General features: G+C 33.5%; 1 protein-coding gene across 2 annotated transcripts; it reads left to right on the forward strand.

Moving 5' to 3' along the window:
- The first annotated feature begins 1,266 nt into the window (after positions 1-1,266).
- Positions 1,267-14,168, forward strand: LOC133302698 (uncharacterized). 2 transcript variants are annotated; one of them, XM_061502508.1, is made up of 4 exons: positions 1,315-1,396; positions 1,698-1,740; positions 8,204-8,332; positions 13,588-14,168. In XM_061502508.1, exons 3-4 carry the CDS (start codon positions 8,223-8,225, stop codon positions 13,919-13,921), a joined length of 444 nt encoding a protein of 147 aa, XP_061358492.1. In that variant the 5' UTR covers positions 1,315-1,396; positions 1,698-1,740; positions 8,204-8,222; the 3' UTR covers positions 13,922-14,168. The 2 variants fall into 2 exon arrangements, with proteins under 2 accessions (XP_061358490.1, XP_061358492.1); XM_061502506.1 differs by lacking the exon at positions 1,698-1,740 and having other exon boundaries at positions 1,267-1,396.
- Positions 14,169-22,542: the final 8,374 nt, after the last annotated feature.

Here is a 22,542-nt window from a genome sequence, read left to right on the forward strand (position 1 = left end):
AGGTAAGAATCTTAATCTATTCAAGACTCAATATAGTTCGAAATAAAGTGTACAATTAGTTATAGAGAAAATAAAACCCTCACACTAGATGACTCCACAAACAATGGTTATAATTTTCTATCAGAGAAGTTCAGGAAATATCGAACAATAAGATTATATATATATATATATACAGACACACACACACACACTAGCATTTTGACGTATGGAAAATGCTTGCTTCATGAGCAAAGAAACAAACGCATAGTTATGGTATACATGAGTAGTTCATATTAACATGGATAAACTAAATGAGCTAATATGAAATGAGCTAATAAAGGGTTGTCATAACTCAACAATCTATGTGTAGTTTGTCAAATGGCAAGCAAGGCTATAGTTTTATCTATGCATATGTGCAATCATTTATGCTCCAAGTGATACAAAGCCTATGGTGTGTGTGGCCATCCCCTAAATGACTACAAAATTGCCATTACAATACAATATAGTTTTTGTGGTGTTTTCCTAGCAGTGGTTTTGCAACACCCATAAATCTTAAACTTTTTAAAAATATTTCTAGAATAGAGAAATTTTCAAAAATAATATTTAATTATTTATTATGATGACATAAAAATTATGAAAGCTAAACTAAAATCCATTTGAAAAATAATTATTGCCATACCTATAACGGGGACAAATGCAACACTAAACTCATCATACTCTTATACCAAAAATATATCTAACACACTTATTAAAAATTTCAAATTGTGAAATCATATAGTATGGTGTAACTTGAAATATGTTTGTTACAATTATTAAATTTCTAAAACCAAATAGACATAAAGATTATAATATCTAGACTTACCTTCAAATGATCGAGAAGTTATCCTTATTGCTAGCCCCAACATTTGAAACTTGTTTTACTGGGAGTCTCTTCCCCCCGAAAGATCATTACATCACACAAACACAAATAATCAATAAAAACTGATAATCCCAATCTAAAATACAATTATAATAATAATTTTAATATTCCATCATTATCAACTCAAGCATTAATCAATATATCTTATTGTCATAATTAATTTTATTTAGTGGGAAGTGAATCACTAGGATATAGCAACACTTAGGTGGATTTAGTGATGATTAAATCACTCTTAAGTTAAATAATTATTTTGATGCTTTTTTAAAATATAAAATAATCTTTTTAAAATCTTAGTGGTAATTTTGGTAATGTGGAACAATATCAATAATAGAGATGCTCTAACTTCATCACGACCCCAATAAAAGGAACGATTGTCAACAAAGAATGCCTCTAGGGATTTGGTGCATCCCAAGTGTATTGCTTTTTAGCTTGGCTCCTCTTTCACAGTGTTCGTTGAAATCATCCATCTCTTGCCCTGCATCGCGCCACACCACTTAGGTTTGTCCTCTACACTACTCATCTGTTGTTTCGATTATAGTAATTTAAGATCCAAAGTCGATTATCTTAAATTTGTAAATGCTTTTGCTCGTTCTCTCTTCCATTAATACTCTTTTATTTATTATTTTTTGGTCTGATTAATATTTGGAGTTTTAGGTGTTAGGATTTATGGTGTTTCTTTTTTGGTTCGATTTGTGTTTACGACGTTACTTGTGAATGACAAGATTATTCGGGTAGCTTTACTCTTTTGTTGTCTTTTATCTTTTCTGACACAAAATTTGAGCATATTTCTTCTTCATAGATCTAGAGTCGTAAGGATTGGGACTTCATTCTTTACTTCTTTGGTAAGTTTTCATTTTGAATCTAAGTCTTAGCTTTATTGCTTCTATGGTAAGTTTTCACCTTTTTATTCTTAGTTTTGTATTTTATTAGGAAATTTTCTTTGCCTTAACAACGATCTTAAATTATTGAGTATGTTTTTGAATTTGAACTAATATATATATATATATATATATATATATATATATATATAGGGGCAGTAATGTCGAGTCAATAACTCATTGGCTAAACAGAAAGAAAGAACGAAAACAAGAATTACGAGAAAATACTATTTCTCTTTTCTAAATTTTATTAACAAAAAGCAATGAAGTAACAATAGGGTTCTCCAAGCCTTAAATAGCCAAAACAAAAAAAAATCAGACAGAATCAAAAGGAATAATCACAATCAAAGAAGATAACACACAATTAACTCACACTTAAACATAGTCTAATAATAATAAAGGTAAACAACTATTTTTTTTTAAAAGCCCCAACTTATGGAATAAACTATGAAAAAACCCACAACTATTTATGCCCATGGCAAAACAATAGGTCTTGCTCAGAAGCCCATTTCGAATTGCCTATCCAAATATGAGTCGAATCCAAGTCAGTCTCCCAGGTTCAACATCCTCCCCTACCAAAAGAAGATCCATCCTTGAATCTAACGATTTTTCATGGTTACTCTCGCCCGTTATACCCCCATCGTCATCATGATAAGGAGACAAGTTATACACATTGAAAGTACTAGAAACATTATATTCTCCGAGAAGTTCAATCTTGTAAGAATTGTTGTTGATCTTCTCGAGCACCTTAAAGGGACCATCAGCTTTAGGTAGTTTGTCCAACCTGTTACTATAAAATGTTCCTTCATATGATGGATCGACAACATATCTCCTTTCTTGAAAATGACTTGATTCCTATGCATATTAGCTTGCTGCTTATATTTTACATTCAGCTTCTAAATATGATCATGAACCTGTGAATGTAACTCTTCTTGCTCCTCAGTGCTCATCTTATATGCACTTTGTTGGGAATAACAGCTACTGCCAAAAGGTCAATGCAATATTGGATGTCTTTCATAGGTGGCAGTTCCGGTGACATCTCTTTAGGAACCACATAAGCAAAGTCCTCTAGCAACGACGTAACCTGCGAAGAAATGTCTGAAACACCATAATTTTGTTCCATCACCACACAAGCAAATATCTCAATGGCATTGTCAGACTCTTTTTGGAATTCACTTTGGACAATATAATGTTCTTCGCCTTCTCCCTCAAGTTAGATGGACCTAAGGTAATAGTTAGTATGCCTTATCCCCGCTGGTGCACATGATGCATAATATATTGTGTTGGAGCCACAACTCATCATAAATGATGTCAACATTCAACACCCTTCGGACAACCAAGGATTCATCTCAATCACCATAAATAATCTCACCTTCTTTAGACCTTCCATCTGCCTGATCTTCTTCGTATTCATCATAGATGGGGCCTATATCATCTGCTGGAGTATTGATAAGAGTAACATATTGTGGGTTTAGATAATTAGCAGTGAAGTGCCCCAAACCCCGAAACTTGAAATATCTCTTCGCTTTAGCACCTCTCTTTCCTACTTCACCACTGATTGATCCTTCTTTGCTCCCTGGTTTAGGGTTAGAAAGATTCTCCCCTCCATTAGTGTTAGTCGCTGAGCCCAATAGCTCCTCGCTGTCAGAAGATCTATGTTGGAATTTAGAAGTATTTTTTTCTCTTACACTTCCTCTCTATCTTCAAAGCTAGTCGATACACATCCTCATATGACCAATATTGCTGTAGCATATGGCATTTGAGATCTTAGTCATCGATCATTCTAGGTAGCGAGCAATCAATTGTTCGTTCTCCTCTGCGATATCTCAACGCATCCACAGACGATCAAACTCAGTTGTATACTGTCTAACTGATAGGTCTTGCTACTTAAGATTATGATACTCAATAAATGCCTCCTACCAGAAGCAAATATGTAAGGATTTTTTATGCAACAGTTACTTTATCTTATCCCAACTCTTGATCTTCAACTTCTCTTCTTTGTTTCTCTGCTTCTTAATGTATTCCCACCATATTGAGGCATACTTCCTTAGTTCGACAGTGTAACACCCCGTGTTAACCCGATTTGTTATCATGTCATCGTATTAAGCCACGCTTAATTTAAAAATGCGGAATATCTTTTTCTTTTCAATTATGACATCATTATCATTAGCCGAGTTGAATTACTTAATTCATTTCAAAAAAATAACGCCTGTATGTAAATTGCAATTCAACAACTAACTGAAATACCTCGTATATAATAAATGGGTTTTTACTCACGGAGCTACAACACGTAGACCGGACAACCTGATAGTTTATACAACACAGATAAACTTAAACATCAAGGGAAATCAAAGTGGCATGGACAAATCCCATGCTCACCAAATAAGGCACAAGCCCAACAGCAGTCTCAACTCAATAATCATAAATGACAGAAAGCATAAACAACATCCAGCAATATCAGCATACTTCTAACTCAGCTCTGGCCTCCTGCCGCCCGAGGTCTCAACCCCCGAGTTACCTGAACCTGAAATATGTGCCCCAAACGTGGGGTGAGATCTCTAAATAGAAATCTCAGTAAGACAAGGGGTCCTCAAGGATCTTCCACCCCAAGCTCACTTACATGTGCAATATAAGTTCAAAAAGCATTTATCATCATAAGTTCCAAAACTATGCAGTGCAACAGATATTTATGCCATGTGTGTTATGACTATTCTACAGGCCAGAGAAATGCAGAACGTACGTCTACAACCCCACAATAAGTACAAGGAACACCGCTTGCACCTCACCCACAGCCTCACCATCTTGTATGTCCCCACATACTCAGGCTTACCGTATAGGTGGAACACCACATGCATATCATAAAGGCACTCGCATATAACAGCTCAATAGCATTTATCAAAACAATACATGAAAACAACATCATGCATATAAACCATCCCCCCATGGGACATGGTGGAACATACAATAGCTAAACCGAGGACACGAAATCTTACCTTGCAAGCTAACTATCCAATGCCAAGAATCCACACTAGATCAAAGCTCAAACACAGCAGAATCACAATCTATTTTGGACCAACAATATATCAATAGTCATACTTAACAAGCATATGACAAAAGACAACGCCTTTCCTTTACGTTTTACATCTTTAGGCTTCTCACAAAGCCATAAGCCCTTAACCACATGTTACTAACTTAAATTAATCATCACAGAAGTCCCACTTCATCAATATAGGGTCCACAAACCCATAACATCATTCTGTATGAACAGTGCAGCTACTGTCCCTCGAAAACTATCCGGATATTTGTCGGGGACGTATCCGGATATCCATATCCGGATATCATATCCGGATATCCATATCCGGATATTACAAGTGACATATCCAAATATCAATATCCAGATATCTAAGGACCCCATATCTGAATACCAATATCTGGGTATTTCGCGAGATATCCTTCACAAAGGTGGTTCATTTCATGCATACAGAAGCTCAAACATGCAATTTAAGGTGTGTTTAACATTACCCAACCTTAAGTTATGATCTTTAATCCATTACATGCATCAAGGTTCTATTTTAAACCAATAAACTCATGAACAAAGGTGATGATCATACCACAAGCTCAAAATAGCAAATGATGATGCTCTTGGAGCTCACTTGAAGCTCCCAAAGTCCAGCACACACAAGGACACGAAAATGGCGATCAAGAGTGGTTCTTTCACACTAAAGGCCACTCCTTGAAGCTTTCACACTAAAGGCCACTCCTTGAAGCTCCCACAACCAAGACAAAGCTCCCACCACACAACTCAAGAACTCAGCCCCACACTTACACATAAGACAGCTCCCTCAACTCAGAAGATGGTACCTTTCACCCTCACCAATGCTCACACCCAAGTGTTTACTTGTTTAAAGGTGAAGAAATCAAAGAAAGTAGGTGACTTGGAGGTTTTCTCATGCAAAGGTGACCAAGGAGAAGGGTGGCAGCAGCCAAGCTCTCAGAACTTCACGTAGGAGACACAAAATTTGACCTAGAAATATGTGCCAAGCCTATTTATAGGCGGTTTAAGTTTTAAACGCGCAGTATTAGCATTAATAGCTAAACTTAGAATTTTAATCCCAAACTTAAGATTCTGACTCTACTCATTTTTCTAAGATTTGTCATATTTTTATTTTATTTTTCACAGCACCTTTCTGGTACGCGCTTTTCCATAGCCAGTATCAGTTCTGGCACCAGTTCTCATTATTTTGACTTGAAACTTGTTTTACAAGTCCTATATAATATTCTAGGAATATTCATGCACTTATTATAATTTTTCGGGATATTTCATAGGTACACATTTATACTGAGTAGCAGAACCGGTATCTGCACTTTTCGTCCGAAAAGCGACTTTCAGCATTATAACTCACTTACCATATTTATTTAAGCCTTCTCATAATTATTAAGGTCAATTATGGAATTATTTCCCAATTTCGTATAATTCATTAATTAACTTCCTTAATTAACGGTGCGGGTTCTTACAGACAGCGACCAGATTGACCTTACGTCAAGTCTTTGATGCCAAAGACCCTTTCGACGGTGTGTAACCAGTCGATGAACTCATCTTGATGAGTGGTACCCTTGAATTTTGGGATCTTAATCTTCACCTTAATATTAACAAAAAAGGATTGAACGCCTGGTTGACTTTTCCCTTGTCTATCCTAGTTCCAAAATGAGTTTTTGCTCATTTCCTCCAAATGAGATGATCTTTTAGACTCTCTTCCTTCATCTGACTTGTCCAACTGTGTTAGGGTAAACAGTTGTTCGAGCTCCTAAATTAGTCTATCTTTTTTTGCCATTGCAGCATCTTACGTATCGATGTGTAGTTGTTTGTCATCACCGTTAATGGTGTTACCACGCCCTCTATCGCCGCCACCTCAATCCTGTCATCCCTGACCTCGACTGCCATTGTTCTGTTCAGTCATTTATGTGACAGTCAAACCTTCGATTACCAAATAATGCCAAAGTAGTAACTCATTGGCTAAACAGAAAGAAAAAATCAAAACAAGAATTGTAAGAAAATAATATTTCTGTTTTCTAAATTTTATTAACCAACTAGCAATAAGTTTCTCCAAGCCTTAAATAGGCAAACAAAACAAAATGAAAATAAAGTCAAATAGAACCAAAAGGAGTCATGCGCAGTCAAAAGAGATAATGCACAATCAACGTACACTCAAACATAATCTAATAATAACAAAAAAGGTAAATAACTAATAATTATTGAAAATCCCTAAATTATAGAATAAACTATAGAAAAACCCAAAACTATTGATGCCTATGGCAAAGCAATCGGCCTTGCTCAGAAGCCCATTTCAAGTTGCATGTCCAAATTTGAGCCCAATTCAAGTCAGTCAAATCTTAATCGTTAATTTATTTGGTCACACTTATTAATTAATTATTAATTTTGAATAAATTATAACCGTCAAATTGGTGAAAATTAATTATTAAGATTTGATGTCAAATGTTTATGTCCTTACATATATATATATATATATATATATATATATATATATATATATATATAGTTGTGTGTTCTATCCTATGACACAATTTCTTTTAAACATTAATATGTTTTTATTGATCAAAATTACACCATCGATGTTGTAATCAGTATATACCTTCAAGTTATTTGTTTTATGGTCCATGAAGGCATTGAGTCTTGTATTTTTGCAAGTTAAATTATTTTTTAAGCATTTGGTATTTTTTTTTTTTTTTGAGTTGTATGTTTATTTTTGAAAGATCTGTTCAAAGAAATATATTAATTTAGTGTGAAAAATAAAGTTAATGGGTATTAAGTGAAGAGTGATGAAAGGTAATAAAAAATAGCTCTATTCATTTGGTTCATGCACGTCACAATGTAGTAAAGTACAGATACTTTTGAAATAAAAATTTAAACAAAAGAGTAAGATTTTTTTTTTTTTTTTTTGGAAACAACAAAAGAGTAAGGTTTACGTGCTTTTAAAAAGTTTTAAAACTGTTTCCAAAAAAAAAAAAAAAAAAAGTTTTAAAACGAAAATTGATTTTCCTTTTCTTACAAGTTATTATCTTCCTTTGGAAGTCCTTAACGACTACCAACCAAGGTGTGTCAATTGCATGACAAAGGTTCCCGATTTTGCATGTACAAAATGAACCACCATTATAAGTTTTTTTTTTTTTTGGGGGTATCCTACCACCATTATAAGTTTTAACTTGAGGGGTATTAAACCCTAGTAAGTAGTAAACATGGTTATTGCTGTCACGAGGAAATAAACTTTCCCTTTTCTTGGATCACTGCATAAAAGTTGTCATATTTGTAAAAAAGTCGCTATATTGTTCTTCAGATTTTCTAAGTTATAGTGGTGGTTTTCATTGCTATTATTAATTATAATGTTATAAATTCTTTAACATTTCACAGGTTTCAAAAAGATCCAAAGATGGACCAACTTACAGAAATGGAAAGAGAATTGACTTTTCTGCGGGCGGAGGCAGCATGGCTTCAAGATCAACTTGCCAAGCTCGTGAAGAAAAATGAGGAGGAAGAAATGTCAGTTTTCACTTTGTTATTCTTAGTTTTGAATTTTATTATGAATTTTTCTTTGCCTTAACAATGGTCTTCAATTATTGGATATGTTTGTGAATTTAAACTAGTAATATGAATGAGACCGATTATATTTATTATCATTTTAGATTTATCACTCTTATTATCTTTTTAATTTATCATCGTTAGATTAATTTGAAATCAATGGTAGTAAATTTATTTTTCAAACGTTGATTTTGAATTGATCTAACGATAACTAAAAAGGTAATAAAAGTGGTAAGCTTAAAATGATAATAAGTATAACCGTCCCTATATACATATAGGGTTTAACGTTTCTCATATTGTAAGAGATAAACTTATCTCTTACACACACACACAAAAGTGTGTGGGACCTATGTGAACTTGTTGTAAGTAGAATAAAGAGAAAGAGAAAATATGAGCCCCACACACTTTGGGTGTGCATGAACCTTTCCATAATTAGTTTTTTTTTTTTAATTTCTGTTTCCGGGAACATAAATGGATAGAAAACTCGTTTGGTAAAATCAGTTTATTTTTTTGTTCCCGGGATGAATCGGTTTAACTTTTGTGCCAGGAAATAAAAAACAATAAAAAATGTTCTTTTTTTTTGTTCCCGGACACAAAATGAGAAATATTTGTCTCTCTCAATCACACTCCACCACTACTATCATCACCACACCACTACCATCGTCGCACCACCACCACCACCTCGACGTCACTACCACCATCACCGTCACCAACCACCACTACCACTACCACGTCGCCGCCACCACTACTGCCATTGCCGCCGCCGCTGCCACCACCATTATCGCCACCACCATTACCGCCACCACCACTACTACTACTACATCATCGCCAGCATGTCATCACCATCACCATCGTCACAGCCACTGCTGTCACTACCACTACCATTGCCGCCACCGCCGCCACCGCTGTCGCCACCACTACCATTATCATGCCACTGCCATCGCCAGCACTACACCACATCCACCGCCACCACCATGTCATCATCATCACCATCGTCACAGTCACTGTTGTTACCACCGCCATCATTACCGCCGCTGCAGCCACTATGCCACCATTACCACCACCGTCGTTGCCGCCGCCACCATGACCACTGTCGCTACCATGCAATCACCACTGCCACCACCATGCCACCACCTCCACCGCCACTACTACAACTATCATCATCGCCACTATTACCACCACTGCTGCCGGCACCACCACCAACATACCATATGAAAAGGAAAATGATGATCCGAAAAAATTTATGCTTAATAGGAATAATTTTTTATTCTATTATTTGTTGTGTTATCAAACACAATTCTCATTCTAAGAATAAAAATAAAATATGCTATCGAACACATTTTTTTCTCAGAAACTGTTCCAGGGCACATAAATAGAAAAAAATTATTTCTTTTCAAAAACAGTGTTAAGGAACAGAATGGTTGTCATGCACACCCTTTATGTGTGAAAGATAAATTAAACCCATATATATATATATATATATATGAAAAAAATATTTCTACAACAATTTTATATAAGCTTATCTATAGTTACCCTTTATAACTATGTACTACTGGTAGTATATAGTTATGATATTATAGTTGTTTTTTTCTCTTTCTCTATGTCACAAGACAGGTTCTGTAAAATGACTAAGGAGAGAAAAAAAAGTAACTTTAATGTTATAACTATGTATTACCGGTAATACATAGTTATAAAAAGTAGTTTTAGATAACCTTATCTAAATTGGCCTATATATATGTGTATATATATATGTATATACAAGAATAAAATCAACTTATATCGGTGTAAGAATAATAAATCTTACAACAAATCTTAACTGTTGATTTTCGTGTATCTAACGGTTGAGATTTATTGGGAATTAATAATTAATTAATGAGTGAGATCTAATAAATCTTAACCGATTAGATGCACGAAAATTAACGGTTAAGATTTGGTATAAGATTTATTATTCTTATACCAGTATAAAATGATCATGCCTAACATATTATATATGGGGTTTACATTTCTGCAGCTGCTGTACGTGCAGCAATCAAATTCTTACCATATATATACTTGAAAGCATTAAATGCGAGGAATCATATGTTAGTATATGGATGTCCTAGAGACAATCTTTTGATTAGATTAGGACATATGTAGACCTTTTATATTGTCGCAAATAAAAGCACTATTTATCCTGTTTCATATTTTGTCTCAATATTACTATTAATATTTATATGAGTAACTGGATAAACCCCTTGGAATAAAATAGGTATCTCTTGAGTATCTGTGATGAGATCACGATCATGAGGATTCAAGGATACTGCATGTTTATTCCTAATTTTATGTTCCTAGTCTAGAGACACTGAGAATGGGGATCAGTGATCTCGGGTAAGACTAGCACGACTTATCTACTTGTATTTGGATGCAAGGTAAAGACCTCATGAGCTACAGATATGGAGATGTCTTAGCTAAAGTCGTGGGTGGACCTATAAGGGTATAGCTCGCACTGAACAGACCACAAAGAGACTCTATGAGGAACTCTCACAGAAAGTATCATTAGAGTAGTCTCTTTATATTTGGGTATGTCTTTCCTAAGACCAGAAGTTATTAACTAGACTGTGTTCTAGAAGGCATGCTTTGATTGTGCACCTCGTCTGCCTGAAATATGGAGACTCATAGGTATACTGTTGGGCTTGTCCTGAAAGAACACAGGGCTAGGGTGATAAGCTGAAGGAATTCGTCAAATCTCTGTGAGAGATTAGGTTATCTGTAAACCGGAGAAATCGGGATGACATTTACAGGGACTCGAGAATCTATGCATAGTAAAAGAGATCATGAGATGATCTGCCTTTAGAGTCTGTAAATTGAAGATTCCATATTTCGAATAAAGCTTAACCTAAACCGCAGGGGTTGATACGCTTCCTTACCCTAGGTTTTATGGGAAGGTAACCGAGACGAAAGGAAATATATACGGCAACCAAATATGTGTAATAGGATGATCAAGTCATTAATCTAACTAGTTCTGGGGCAACAAAGCATTGTTAGTGCTCTGTGTTGTCATTAGATGGGTTGTGGGCTTATTGGGCCCAAGCCCATTTATGTCAGTGGCTATGTTGGACCTAATGGGTCACACACTAACACCTAATTGTCTAGATGCTCTAGCATTAAATGTATTGAGCCTAACAATTGTTATTAGCCCAAGAAGTAGTTTGGAACTCCACAGATAGGGTGGAAGGCGCATGGATCAAAGTAATGGGCTTGGATAGTCCAAGACATTACTAATTAATTTAATTAGTTAAATTAATTATCAAATGTTTAAATTTTGAATTTTGAATTTGAATTTTGAATTTTGAATTTTGAATTTTGAATTTTTTATTTGAAATTTGAAATTTGAAATTTGAATTTTGAAATTTGAAATTTGAATTTGAATTTAGAATTTGAATTTGAATTTAAAATTTAAGTGTTTGAAAGTTTGAATTCAAATGTTTGAAATTCGAATTTGAATTGGCTATGAAAAGTTGTTTCATAACAAAAGGATAAGATGAGATCTTGTTGGAACATATCAGGAGGAGATCTTTTGGACATAATCCAAGGATAATGGGGCGCTGGTTTTGGGTAGATTTGATCATCAAAATCAGCTCCAGAAGATACGGTCTGTTGGGAGAATATTTGATTTAAGTTTGAAATGCAACTAACTCAAATGTATCTGGTCACCTTTTAGGCTATATGAGGTGCACCATATAGCTGATTATATGATGATTCATGATCAGATTTCTGACTAGGTTTTGAACTTAGTCTCATGAGAATATTCTGGGATGTTGTTGGCAATTTTTGAAATGCAACAACTCCACTTATTCTCTCCCCATAGGGCGCCACTTTGATCAGATTTTTGGGAGAAAAATCTGATTTGTTTTTGAAACTTAAAAGGCTCCTCTTGTGTGCTTAATAAGTAGTTAGTTCCTCCTTAGGTTTTTGTGAAAATCAAGCCTTTCTCTACTCATCTATGCGCCCCCTTGTGAGGTTTTCTCTTAGAACACTTCACTCTTCTAAACACTTTTACCTAGCCTCCTGCATCACACACTGAGCGCATAGCAAGCCTTATTGTGGTGATCAATCGGCGGCCTTACTGGAAGGAGTTCATGTATCTAGACACGGGTGGTGTGAATCAACGTTAGAGGGTCTGAACCCTTCAGACCTACCTTGATCATCTTGAGTTTTCACGAACAAGGTATGACATACGTCTTAAAGTATGTATCTTGATATGCATGTGTGTTCCACTTGCGAAAATTTTTGTTTTTCCCTCACGCATGTTTCGGCCTTCAAGGCCAATTCTACTTTCATCGTAACCATACAAAAGATGAAAGCATTAAATTTGGGGAATCATAACTATACACCTGTCGTTGCTGTACATAAAGCAGCTGCAAAAATGATTTTACCATTATATATATATATATATATATATATATATATATATATATATATATATATATATATATATAATTGTGTGTGATGTCCTATGATACAATTTCTTTTAGACAGAGATGTTTTTATTGATCAAAATTACATCATCGATGTTGTAATTAGCACGCCTTCAATTTATTTGTTTTATGGTATAGGAAGGCATTGAGTCTTGTCTTCGCTAGTTAAATTATTTTCTTTCACAAGGAGTAACCAAATGGTGGTAGCTCAGTTGGCGCATGGGAGCTGAGCAGGTGGGGGTGAGAGCATGTGTTCGAACCTCTCCAATACCACCTTTGAGAGAGGTTTAAAGCTTTAATCCTAAACCCGTGCCAAATCAGACTAGTCGCGAAGCGATGAACCGATGGAATATTTCCAAAAAATAATGAAAATTGACTCTCCTTTTCTTCCAAAAAGTGAGTAGCATCTACAAACCAAGGTTTATCAATTGCATGACAAAGGAACATGCTTTCATGTATGAGTTTAATGTTTCTTATGTTGCAAGAGATGATTTTATCTCCCACACATATATAAAAGTGTGTAAAACCGATGTGAGGCCACGTGAATAATAAACAAGGGTATTGTTGTAACAAGGAAATAAACTTTCTCTTTTCTTTGACCACTGCATGAAAGTTGTCATGTTTGTAAAAATGTGGCTATATTGTTCTTTAAATTATCTTAAGTTATAATGGTGATTTTCATTGCTGTTATTGATACTAACATTATTAAATTCTTTAAATCTCCTATAAGTTTCTGATTTCTTGTAGTGCACTTCACAGGTTTCAAAAAGCTTCAGAAATAGACCAATTTTCAAAATTAAATAGGGAAGTGGCTCATATGCGGGCAAAGACAAGAAGGCTTCAAGATCAAATTGCCGTGTTAAACGAGGAGAATGAAATGAAAAATTTCATACGTCAAATCTATCAAGATGGCAAGCCTTTATCTGAATTTCGGCGTAATGATTTGAGACGTTTGCTTCGTTATGTGGAGGGAAAAATGGAGATGCAAAGGCAGGCTGCACAAATGTCGCCTCCGAATTCATCACCAACTCCGAATGAGGTCCAAGATGGTATAGATTCGGGGGTCAAAGTAGATGAACAAGTTTCGGAATAATAATCATTCATAGATTTGGTGAAAGAACATGATCAAATGAATACTAAGGAACTGCATGTGGCTGGGTGTGTTTGGTACAAGAGAAATTTTTTGGTGACCGGGAATCATGATTAATGAGAATTCAGTAGAAATTGAGTTTACTTGGAATCTTACGAAAGATGTGTTTGGTTCGCCAAAATATTACCGGGAATATTAGGTAAAAATTACTGATTCCATATTTGGTTTAGAACGAAATATGACTTGGAATATGAGGTTATTTTACAAAAATAACCCCAAACTATTTTTACTTTTGTAATTGATAGATTGGGTCTAGATTTTTATGTGTATCGAGGTATTTTTGTCTCAAAATTTATTGTTGTGCTTTCCCTTTACTTGGTATTCTGATTGGTATTCCGAATTACCATATTATTTTTGGTAATCTGAATAGTGACTTTTCTTTATAAATCAAATTACCGGTAATCCTTGGATATCCGGGAATCGTAATTTATTCCTTCTACCAAACGTGGTAATTACATTTACCAAAGAATGATTACCGGTAATCCTCTCCAAAAACTTGAACCAAACACCAGTGTGGTGTTGGTTTGGTGTTGTCTCAAGACAATTTTAGAGATTTCAATAGTTGAAATGATTCAGGGGCTTTGCCACCAGGAGATTTTATTTTTCTAATTCTAAAATTGTTATAACTTAACTATGCAATGTTTAAATTTGTATGCTCTGTCTGCATTATTAGTTATTTATTTTAGTCTAGTCCTCACTAATCTAACCAGACCTATGAACAGTCATATAAAGGCCTATGGCCTAGACTCATAACATCCATTATACTTTGAAGAGCTCGTTTAATGTGCTCCCGGAGCTTCTGCTCCCATTCCAAAAAGTGGAAAAAAAAAAAAAATGAACTGAGAAGAAATTAAAAAAAATATATATATAAATGAAAGAAAATTTTCTTTTTTTAATAAAAGATCATGGAATAGTGTTGTGGTCCTAGAGTATAATAGAAAAATTCACTTTGAAGGGGATGCTAGTATAAAGTGTGCCGAATCAGCAAATTTTTGATACACTTAATGTAATGAACTCGGTACACTTGTTTATTAAAACGAGTAATTTTTTTTTTTCACTTTTATCCTTTTTTATATATTTTTCTCTATGTCCCCGTAGACTTTCTCCATTTAGTAAATGGTTGTACTAGTAGTAGTAAAAATATTTCCTCCAAGACACTTAGCTTATGTCATAATTTGGTCAATTTTACAATTTTTTTTTTTTTTTTGTATAACATTTTACAAATTTTTCTTACTCTACCATTATATAGACTTGAAGTAAAATAATAGTATTAACATAGGGAAATACTTTTCTTATTTTGTAAGAAAATACTTATCTCATGTTGTAGAAATAAAATTATAAGTGAGATTCATAGATAAGAAGAGAGAGAAAAGAGTGGTAGGATCCAATTATTTTTTGTGTGTGTAGGAAAGTTGTTTATCTCATGTAAAATGAGATAAACATAACCTATTAACATAAATTTATGTAATTGTTAATTAAATTGGATCTACTAAAATAATTTGCGGAAAATTATTCTAATTATTTTGGTGTGTCTCCTGGACTGATTAATTCAACTTTTTTCAGACTTACAAGGATTTAGAATTCACTCAGAAAAAGTTTTTGAATATTAAGTGAATACTTATTCACCTTCTCAAAGTTTTTGTTTAGCATCCGCTCAAGATTTGTAACCTATGTAGCATCGATACGACACGCGATACGAGACACGACACGACACGACACTCCGACACGTCAATCCTAAAAAATTATGGATTTCGACACGTTGGGACACGTTTTAATATTAAATAATATTTTTAATTTATATAGTGTATTTTTCATTTAATATTTAATAATTTAACAAAAAAATGAAATTAAATTAATAATACCCATAAACACGTTATAAAGATGAAAGCTTTAATAAAAAAAATAAGAACTGGGATGAGAGAGATATAATATCAGATAGAGAGATCAAATCATATTAGAGAGAGATCAGAGAGAAGAAGATACAACAAGAGCGTGATAGGAATTGACAACAATGATGCTGAGATGATCTCTTATCTACTTAAGGGGAAAAAAGACAAAAAGATAAAATTGATATGATCAGGTGGAAGCTTTATTAATATATTTTAACTTTTTAAAAAAATAATTTTTTTTAAAAAAAATTAAAAAAAAAAAAAAAAATTACGAAAATGTCATTTGACCGTGTCGGACACGGTCAAATTCGCGTGTCGGAATGGTCAACGTGTCGGAAAAAGTCAACCGCGTGTCCGACACCGTGTCGGAGCGTGTCGGAGCGTGTCGGACCCGACTCTTCCTGTTTTTACAAGTGTCGGTGCTTCCTTGTTTGTAACCCCCCAAAAAAAAAAAAATTAAAAAAAAAATCTCTTTCGTTCGAACACATGTTTGGGGATTGAGAACTTTTTTTAGTTTGGTCAAAATGTTATGAGGAAAGGTCTAATTATAATTAACTAGTGTTTGTTGAAATGAGCATGGTTGTTGACAAAAGAGTTATTTTGATTTGCATGCCGAACAGGGTTTGCGAATATTTACGAAAAATGAAGTAATGGGAAATCTTTATAAACAGTTTTTTTTTTTGGTGATAAAATATATATATATATATATATATATATATATATATATATATATATATATATTAAAAAAAATTAAAGCCAACTTGATTGCATATTCCTAATTAACTCAAATATGATTAACTTTGATTGATTCATGTCAATAAATATAATTCCCTTGAATCAAATTTTATCACCCTAATAACACTATAGTTAAAGAGGTGGAGATTCAGATGACATGCCTTTATTTATTGTCCCAATATTCTTACGGGGATATAGTTTTTTATCTTGAGTTTTATTAATCATATGTTAAAGAAAACAAATTATCTCATGTAAAGCTATCAAAAAGCCCTAACCCCGTGGGCCAGCCCTTGGCCCTCATTTTCAGCCCTCATGTAGTAGGGTTATTTTTCAGCCCCTTTTTTTTTGCCCTATTCTTTTTGGGTCACAGAAGGGTCAACCGCGGGCCAGCCCTTTTATCAAAACCTAATTTCTTTTTTTCGCCGTTCTTCTTCGCCACGAGCGATTTTCTCTTCTTCTCTTAGTTCTTCTTCTTCACAAAGGCTTTTCGACTCGTTCTTCTTCTCCTCTGATTTCTTCTTGCTTCAACTAGTTCTTCTTCTTCTTCTTTACAAAGGTACAGTTTCCGTTCACAATTTTTTTTCTTCTCCTCAATGGCTTCATATGTTTTTCTTGGGATTTTTCTGCTTGCTTCATATGTTATCATGGGGTGTTTGCCCTTTAACTTTGAAATTTCATCTGGGTCTTTTTTTTTTTCAATTTAAATTGTGCTATTGAGTAACTTTAAGCCTTCTTGTTTGAATTTTTCTTTGATTTTGTGGATTTGTTTGCAGAGGTTGATATACCAGCTTTGCAAGGGTGTTGTTTTCTGCCACTATCATCGAATCTTGCATAGGTATTTGTTGTTTTGAAGGACCAATGAGATTTTTGTAGGGGTGTGCAAAAAAACTGGTTCACTTGCCCTGCCCTTGATCCGACCTTGACCCGACCCATAAATACCCATATTTTTTGAACTGGTTTAAATACTGACCCACTTTTATTTGGTTCAGTTTTAGACCTGACTCGTTTTAATATTGACCGACTGACCCAAAACTTGACCCATACCCATTATGTGAAAAAAAAAATCACCATTACATTAAAAGAAAAGTTTTAACGTAAAACAATTACGTCAAAATTTTTTATGGAAAATATTTTCATAAAAATTTTTGCAAAAGTTTTTGACGAAAAAAAATTTCATCAAAATTTGTGACTAAAAACATATCGGTAAAAAAATTTGACGGAATATTTTTTTTGTCAAATTTTTTTACGGAATCTAAATTTCGTCAAAATATTTCACAAAAAAATATATTCATAAAAACTTTCAACGAAACACATTTTCATCGAAATTCTTTGACGGAAAAAAATTTCATCAAAATTCTTTACAGATTTCAAATTTCGGCGAAAGTTTTCGACGGAAACATTTTCGTTAAATTTTTTGACAAAAAAAAATTACGTCGAAATTTTTAGCGAAATACATTTCTATCAAAAAAATTTGACTAAATATTTTCATCAAGTTTTTTGATAAAGAATATATCCATCAAAATTTTCAACGGAACACATTTCTGTAAAAAAAAATTCATAAAATTTTTTGACAAAAATATTTCGATAAGAAATTTTGACAGAAAATTTTTTGTGTCTAAATTCTTTAGAGAATCTAAATTTCGTCGAAAGTTTCAAATGAAACATTTTACTCAAAACAATTTCCATTGAAAATTTTGACGGCAAAAAATTTCATTAAAATTCTTTACAGATTTCAAATTTCGGGGAAAGTTTACGACGGAAATATTTTCGTCATCAAAAAATTTTGACGGCAAAAAATTTCATCAAAATGCTTTACAGATTTCAAATTTTGGCGAAAGATTTCGACGAAAACATTTTCGTCATAAAAAAATTTTGACAGCAAAAAATATCGACGGCAAAAAATTTCATCAAAATTCTTTACTGATTTCAAATTTCGACGAAAGTTTTCGACGGAAATATTTTCGTCATCAAAAAATTTTGACGCCAAAAAATTTCATCAAAATTCTTTACAGGTTTCGAATTTTGGCGAAAGTTTTCGACGGAAACATTTTCGTCATAAAAAAATTTTGACGGCAAAAAAATTCATCAAAATTATTTACAGATTTCAAATTTCGGCGAAAGTTTTCGACGAAAAAATTTTCGTTAAATTTTTTGACAAAAAAAAAAAAATTTCGTCGAATTTTTTAGCGAAACACATTTCCATCGAAAATTTTCAACTAAATATTTTCATCAAGTTTTTTGATAAAAAATTTCCATCAAAATTTTCAACGAAACACATTTCTATAAAAAAATTCCGTAAATTTTTTTGACAAAAAACATTTTGACGAAAAAAATATTCTTTCAAAATTCTTTAGAGAATCTAAATTTCGTCGAAAGTTTCAAATGAAACATTTCCCTCGAAATAATTTCCGTCAGAACACATTCCCATCGAAATTTTGAACGAAAAACATTCCGTCAAATTTTTTGACAAAATTCTTTTTTCGTTTAAAACATTTGATGGAAGAAATCATTTTCGTCAAAACTGTTGACGGAAACTAAATTTCAATAGAAAACTTTTTTTTGTAAAAATTTCGACGAAAAAATAATTTTGTGACGAAATTTTCGTCTTATGCAACGTAAGAATTTCGACAAAATTTTGTGAGAAAACCAAGTCAAAAACGGGTTAGGTCAGATTTGACCCAGTTCAGAAACCAAGTCAGACCCACTTCAGAAACCAAGTCAGGTTAGATCTAAACTGGTTATGAACTAGTTCAACAAAATCCAATCCAAGTCAGACCTGACTTGGATCAAATTAAAGCGGGTCGAGTCAAAATACCTGACCTATAAAAACTAAGTTGGGTCGAGTCGGATAAAAACCTGACCCGACCTGACCCATGCACAGCCCTAGATTTTTGTATTCTCATAAACTATTTGCTATTTTTTGCTCTTGTTGCCTTGGTTCTAAAAATTTTAACGATGGTACTGGGTGATGAGTATTTTCATTACATGAACATAATGTATTAACATAAAAATGCAATACTTACCATTTAGTATGTTCCTTTTCTCGTAAATCCTTCTCCAATGCATCTACCTTATTCGGAAGTTCTGCATATTCACCATCTTCAATTTTTAATTTTTCTTTTGTCTTTGCTAATCATGTCATTTTTAATTGAAAGAACTGGTGGGAAGTAATTAGATTATTACCTTTATGGATTTTGGTTAGAAAGATGAATAAAGCTGATATGATGATAATTGGTCTGCAAATGTAAAGAATGCCTATAAGAATGTTGCAATTGTTGGGACTTTTTATTTGCTTCATAAATCTGCTCCCTTGTTTCTGTGGCTCTGTTAATGTTAATGTCTTTTGCAATGGTTATAGATTTTTTATTTTTTATTTTATATATATATATATATTATATATTCTTAATGGACATATTTAATTTGGATAATTGAGAGGCAAATCACGATATAGTGTTGATATTTACTTTTCATTATGCAGAATGAGTGGCAGATATCCAAATTATTTAGATTCAATGACCTAAGTCTTACCTGTTAACAGCAGCTATTTTGAATCAATATTTGATAGAATACAATCAAAACATACTTTTGTTATGTGTTTTTTTTTTTGGGAGCTTGCCTTTAGTTTTTGCATTATGTTTAAGATTGATCTTGCTTTTGCCAGATTTGTCGTATATATTTTGCTCTCGACCTTGGCCTGTTTCTCCCATTTAGTATTTTTTTATTACCTTTATGGCCAAGTCTAACCGTGAGAGCTTTTCAAAGTAACTTTTTTTGGTAAATGATGTAGATGGTAATATTATATAAAAAAACAGCAAGCAATTAGATAGAGGAAAAAGGAATTTGTTTAAATCTATTTTTCATTTGTTGTTTCAGTTTTCATGGCTGAATCATATTAACATACCCATCTTTTGAGTTTGAAAAATTTTCATTTGTTGTTTCAGTTTTCATGGCTGAATCAACAGATGGTGAGAATTTCCCAAGTCTAATCTTTTTTGTAATTTGTTTGAGCATGAATTATTGATGCTTTTCCCTTGGATTTTTAACTTGTTCGCCAGTTGCTGTTTCTATCATTAGATGATTGCAATGTTGATTTCTTCATGACTAGGCTTTTTATGCACCATTATTTTTCCAAAACAAAAAGAAGGAAATAAAGGTATGATTATTAGATGGTACAATGCTGGTAGATGTCAACCGCTCCATCGTGTTGATTCATTCTTTGTATTCAGATTTCCAATAATGGATTTGGTGATAGGAATACATGTTCTGAAATAACATGGATTGTGATTAGAGGGTAGAGTAGGTATCTTAATTTCTTAAAGTTAAATATTTACTGGTTTGGCTCGTCGTAGCCTACTGCTCTTAAAGGTTTGGGGCTATAGAAGATTTCTTTAGTAGCCAGGATAGTGTAAAAAAATTGTTGGATCACGGCATTTTTACGAAGCTAATATTATGCATTAGCTAGAACCCTTGTTACAATATCCTGGAGAACGAAAAGAATAGGAACTTGAGCCTACAAAATTGTGAAGATATAATATGGAAAGTTTGAAGTCGTGCACATCCGTTTAGTTTGTTCAATCGCTACACATTGGTTGTGGTGTATTACAGTTAAATAATACTCACTTGTTTCATTTCTAATCGACATGAGGCTTTACAGTTAAATATTCACACTTAGAATTACTTTCTCATATTTGTTTTCTTGTTAGCATTATACGTCTTAAATGGCCGGTCTTTTATTTTCGGGCTGATCAATTGATCTGTTTTCAGCTTAAAGTATCCCCTGTTAAAATAATTATGGTGTACCATTGAAATAAAGTAGATAAGTGGGGCCAGGAAACATGCTATCCCTCATATTAGAAATAGTCCCCAAAAGCTATTTAATTGAAGCTGCTGATTCTCAGTCCTATGTAAATCACAAGCCTTTTTTGAAAGCCCCTTTTCATGGATCCTTTGAAGTTCACCATTCTCAGATAGAGTTAGAATAGCAGTTGATATATCAATTGCAAGGTACTTGGTTTTCATGCAAAAAAATTGCCAATTTGTTTTAGACAAAATGAATTCGGAATCTTCTGCCATTTATTTTGTTTTGATTTACCTTGGACTATTATTGTTCATTGTTGCTGATGCTGACCATTATTGATGGTATGTCATGCATGTTGGTCCTATAAAATAAACCATGCACTATTCCAAGTTTGTTGGTGCTATAAAAACTTCATTCAAGTTATTTTCGGAAAGTACCGGTAGACTCACTTTATGCCAATTTGATTCACTGCAGTCCATTGATGAAAGTCCACGTATTACAAGTGATGCACATGTATGAATGGTTCAAACGTCAAAGGGTCCTCCATATTGTGACATTATTTCTGTTTCTATTGAAGGAATGAATTATTATTGGGTTTTCACTTTTCAATTCGCAGAGAACAGTGTTGATTATATTACACCTTGCATGTGGAATGGTTCAAAACGACCTTGCTATTTATTTGCCAGGAAGTTTTACCCTGAAACCTTGGATAAATTGATGCTACTTTTCTCTAATTTTACTGCATTTTAAAATATCTGATGTTCATTATCATTCTTTGAAAATCAACAATCCAGAGGCACACCTTCGCTCTTGCACATAACATTTGGTTTTGCGAAGTGCCACAATCCAGAGGAAACTGGATAAAATTCTATAGGAAAAAGACACACAAGCTGATTCTTTGAAACCATTTTCTTGGATGGGGCTTGAGTCGCTTGACAAAACTGCTGAGCTTGGCTTGAATCTTGAAGGATATAATTTGCAGTTACTATGTTACCTTTTTTATGATTGTTTATTTTTTATACCATCATAGATTTTCCTCATAGATGAGAATTTTTGGTGTCCTTGATAGAGGCAGGGAAAATGCATTAAATATTACTTGGTGAATTGTTTGTTAGTGATGGATCTTTACAATAATATACAGG

The sequence above is a fragment of the Gastrolobium bilobum genome, unplaced genomic scaffold (assembly GCF_033153095.1).
Source record: "Gastrolobium bilobum isolate Gb01-03AN ecotype WA unplaced genomic scaffold, APGP_CSIRO_Gbil_v1 utg26114, whole genome shotgun sequence".
Taxonomy (NCBI): Eukaryota; Viridiplantae; Streptophyta; class Magnoliopsida; order Fabales; family Fabaceae; genus Gastrolobium; species Gastrolobium bilobum.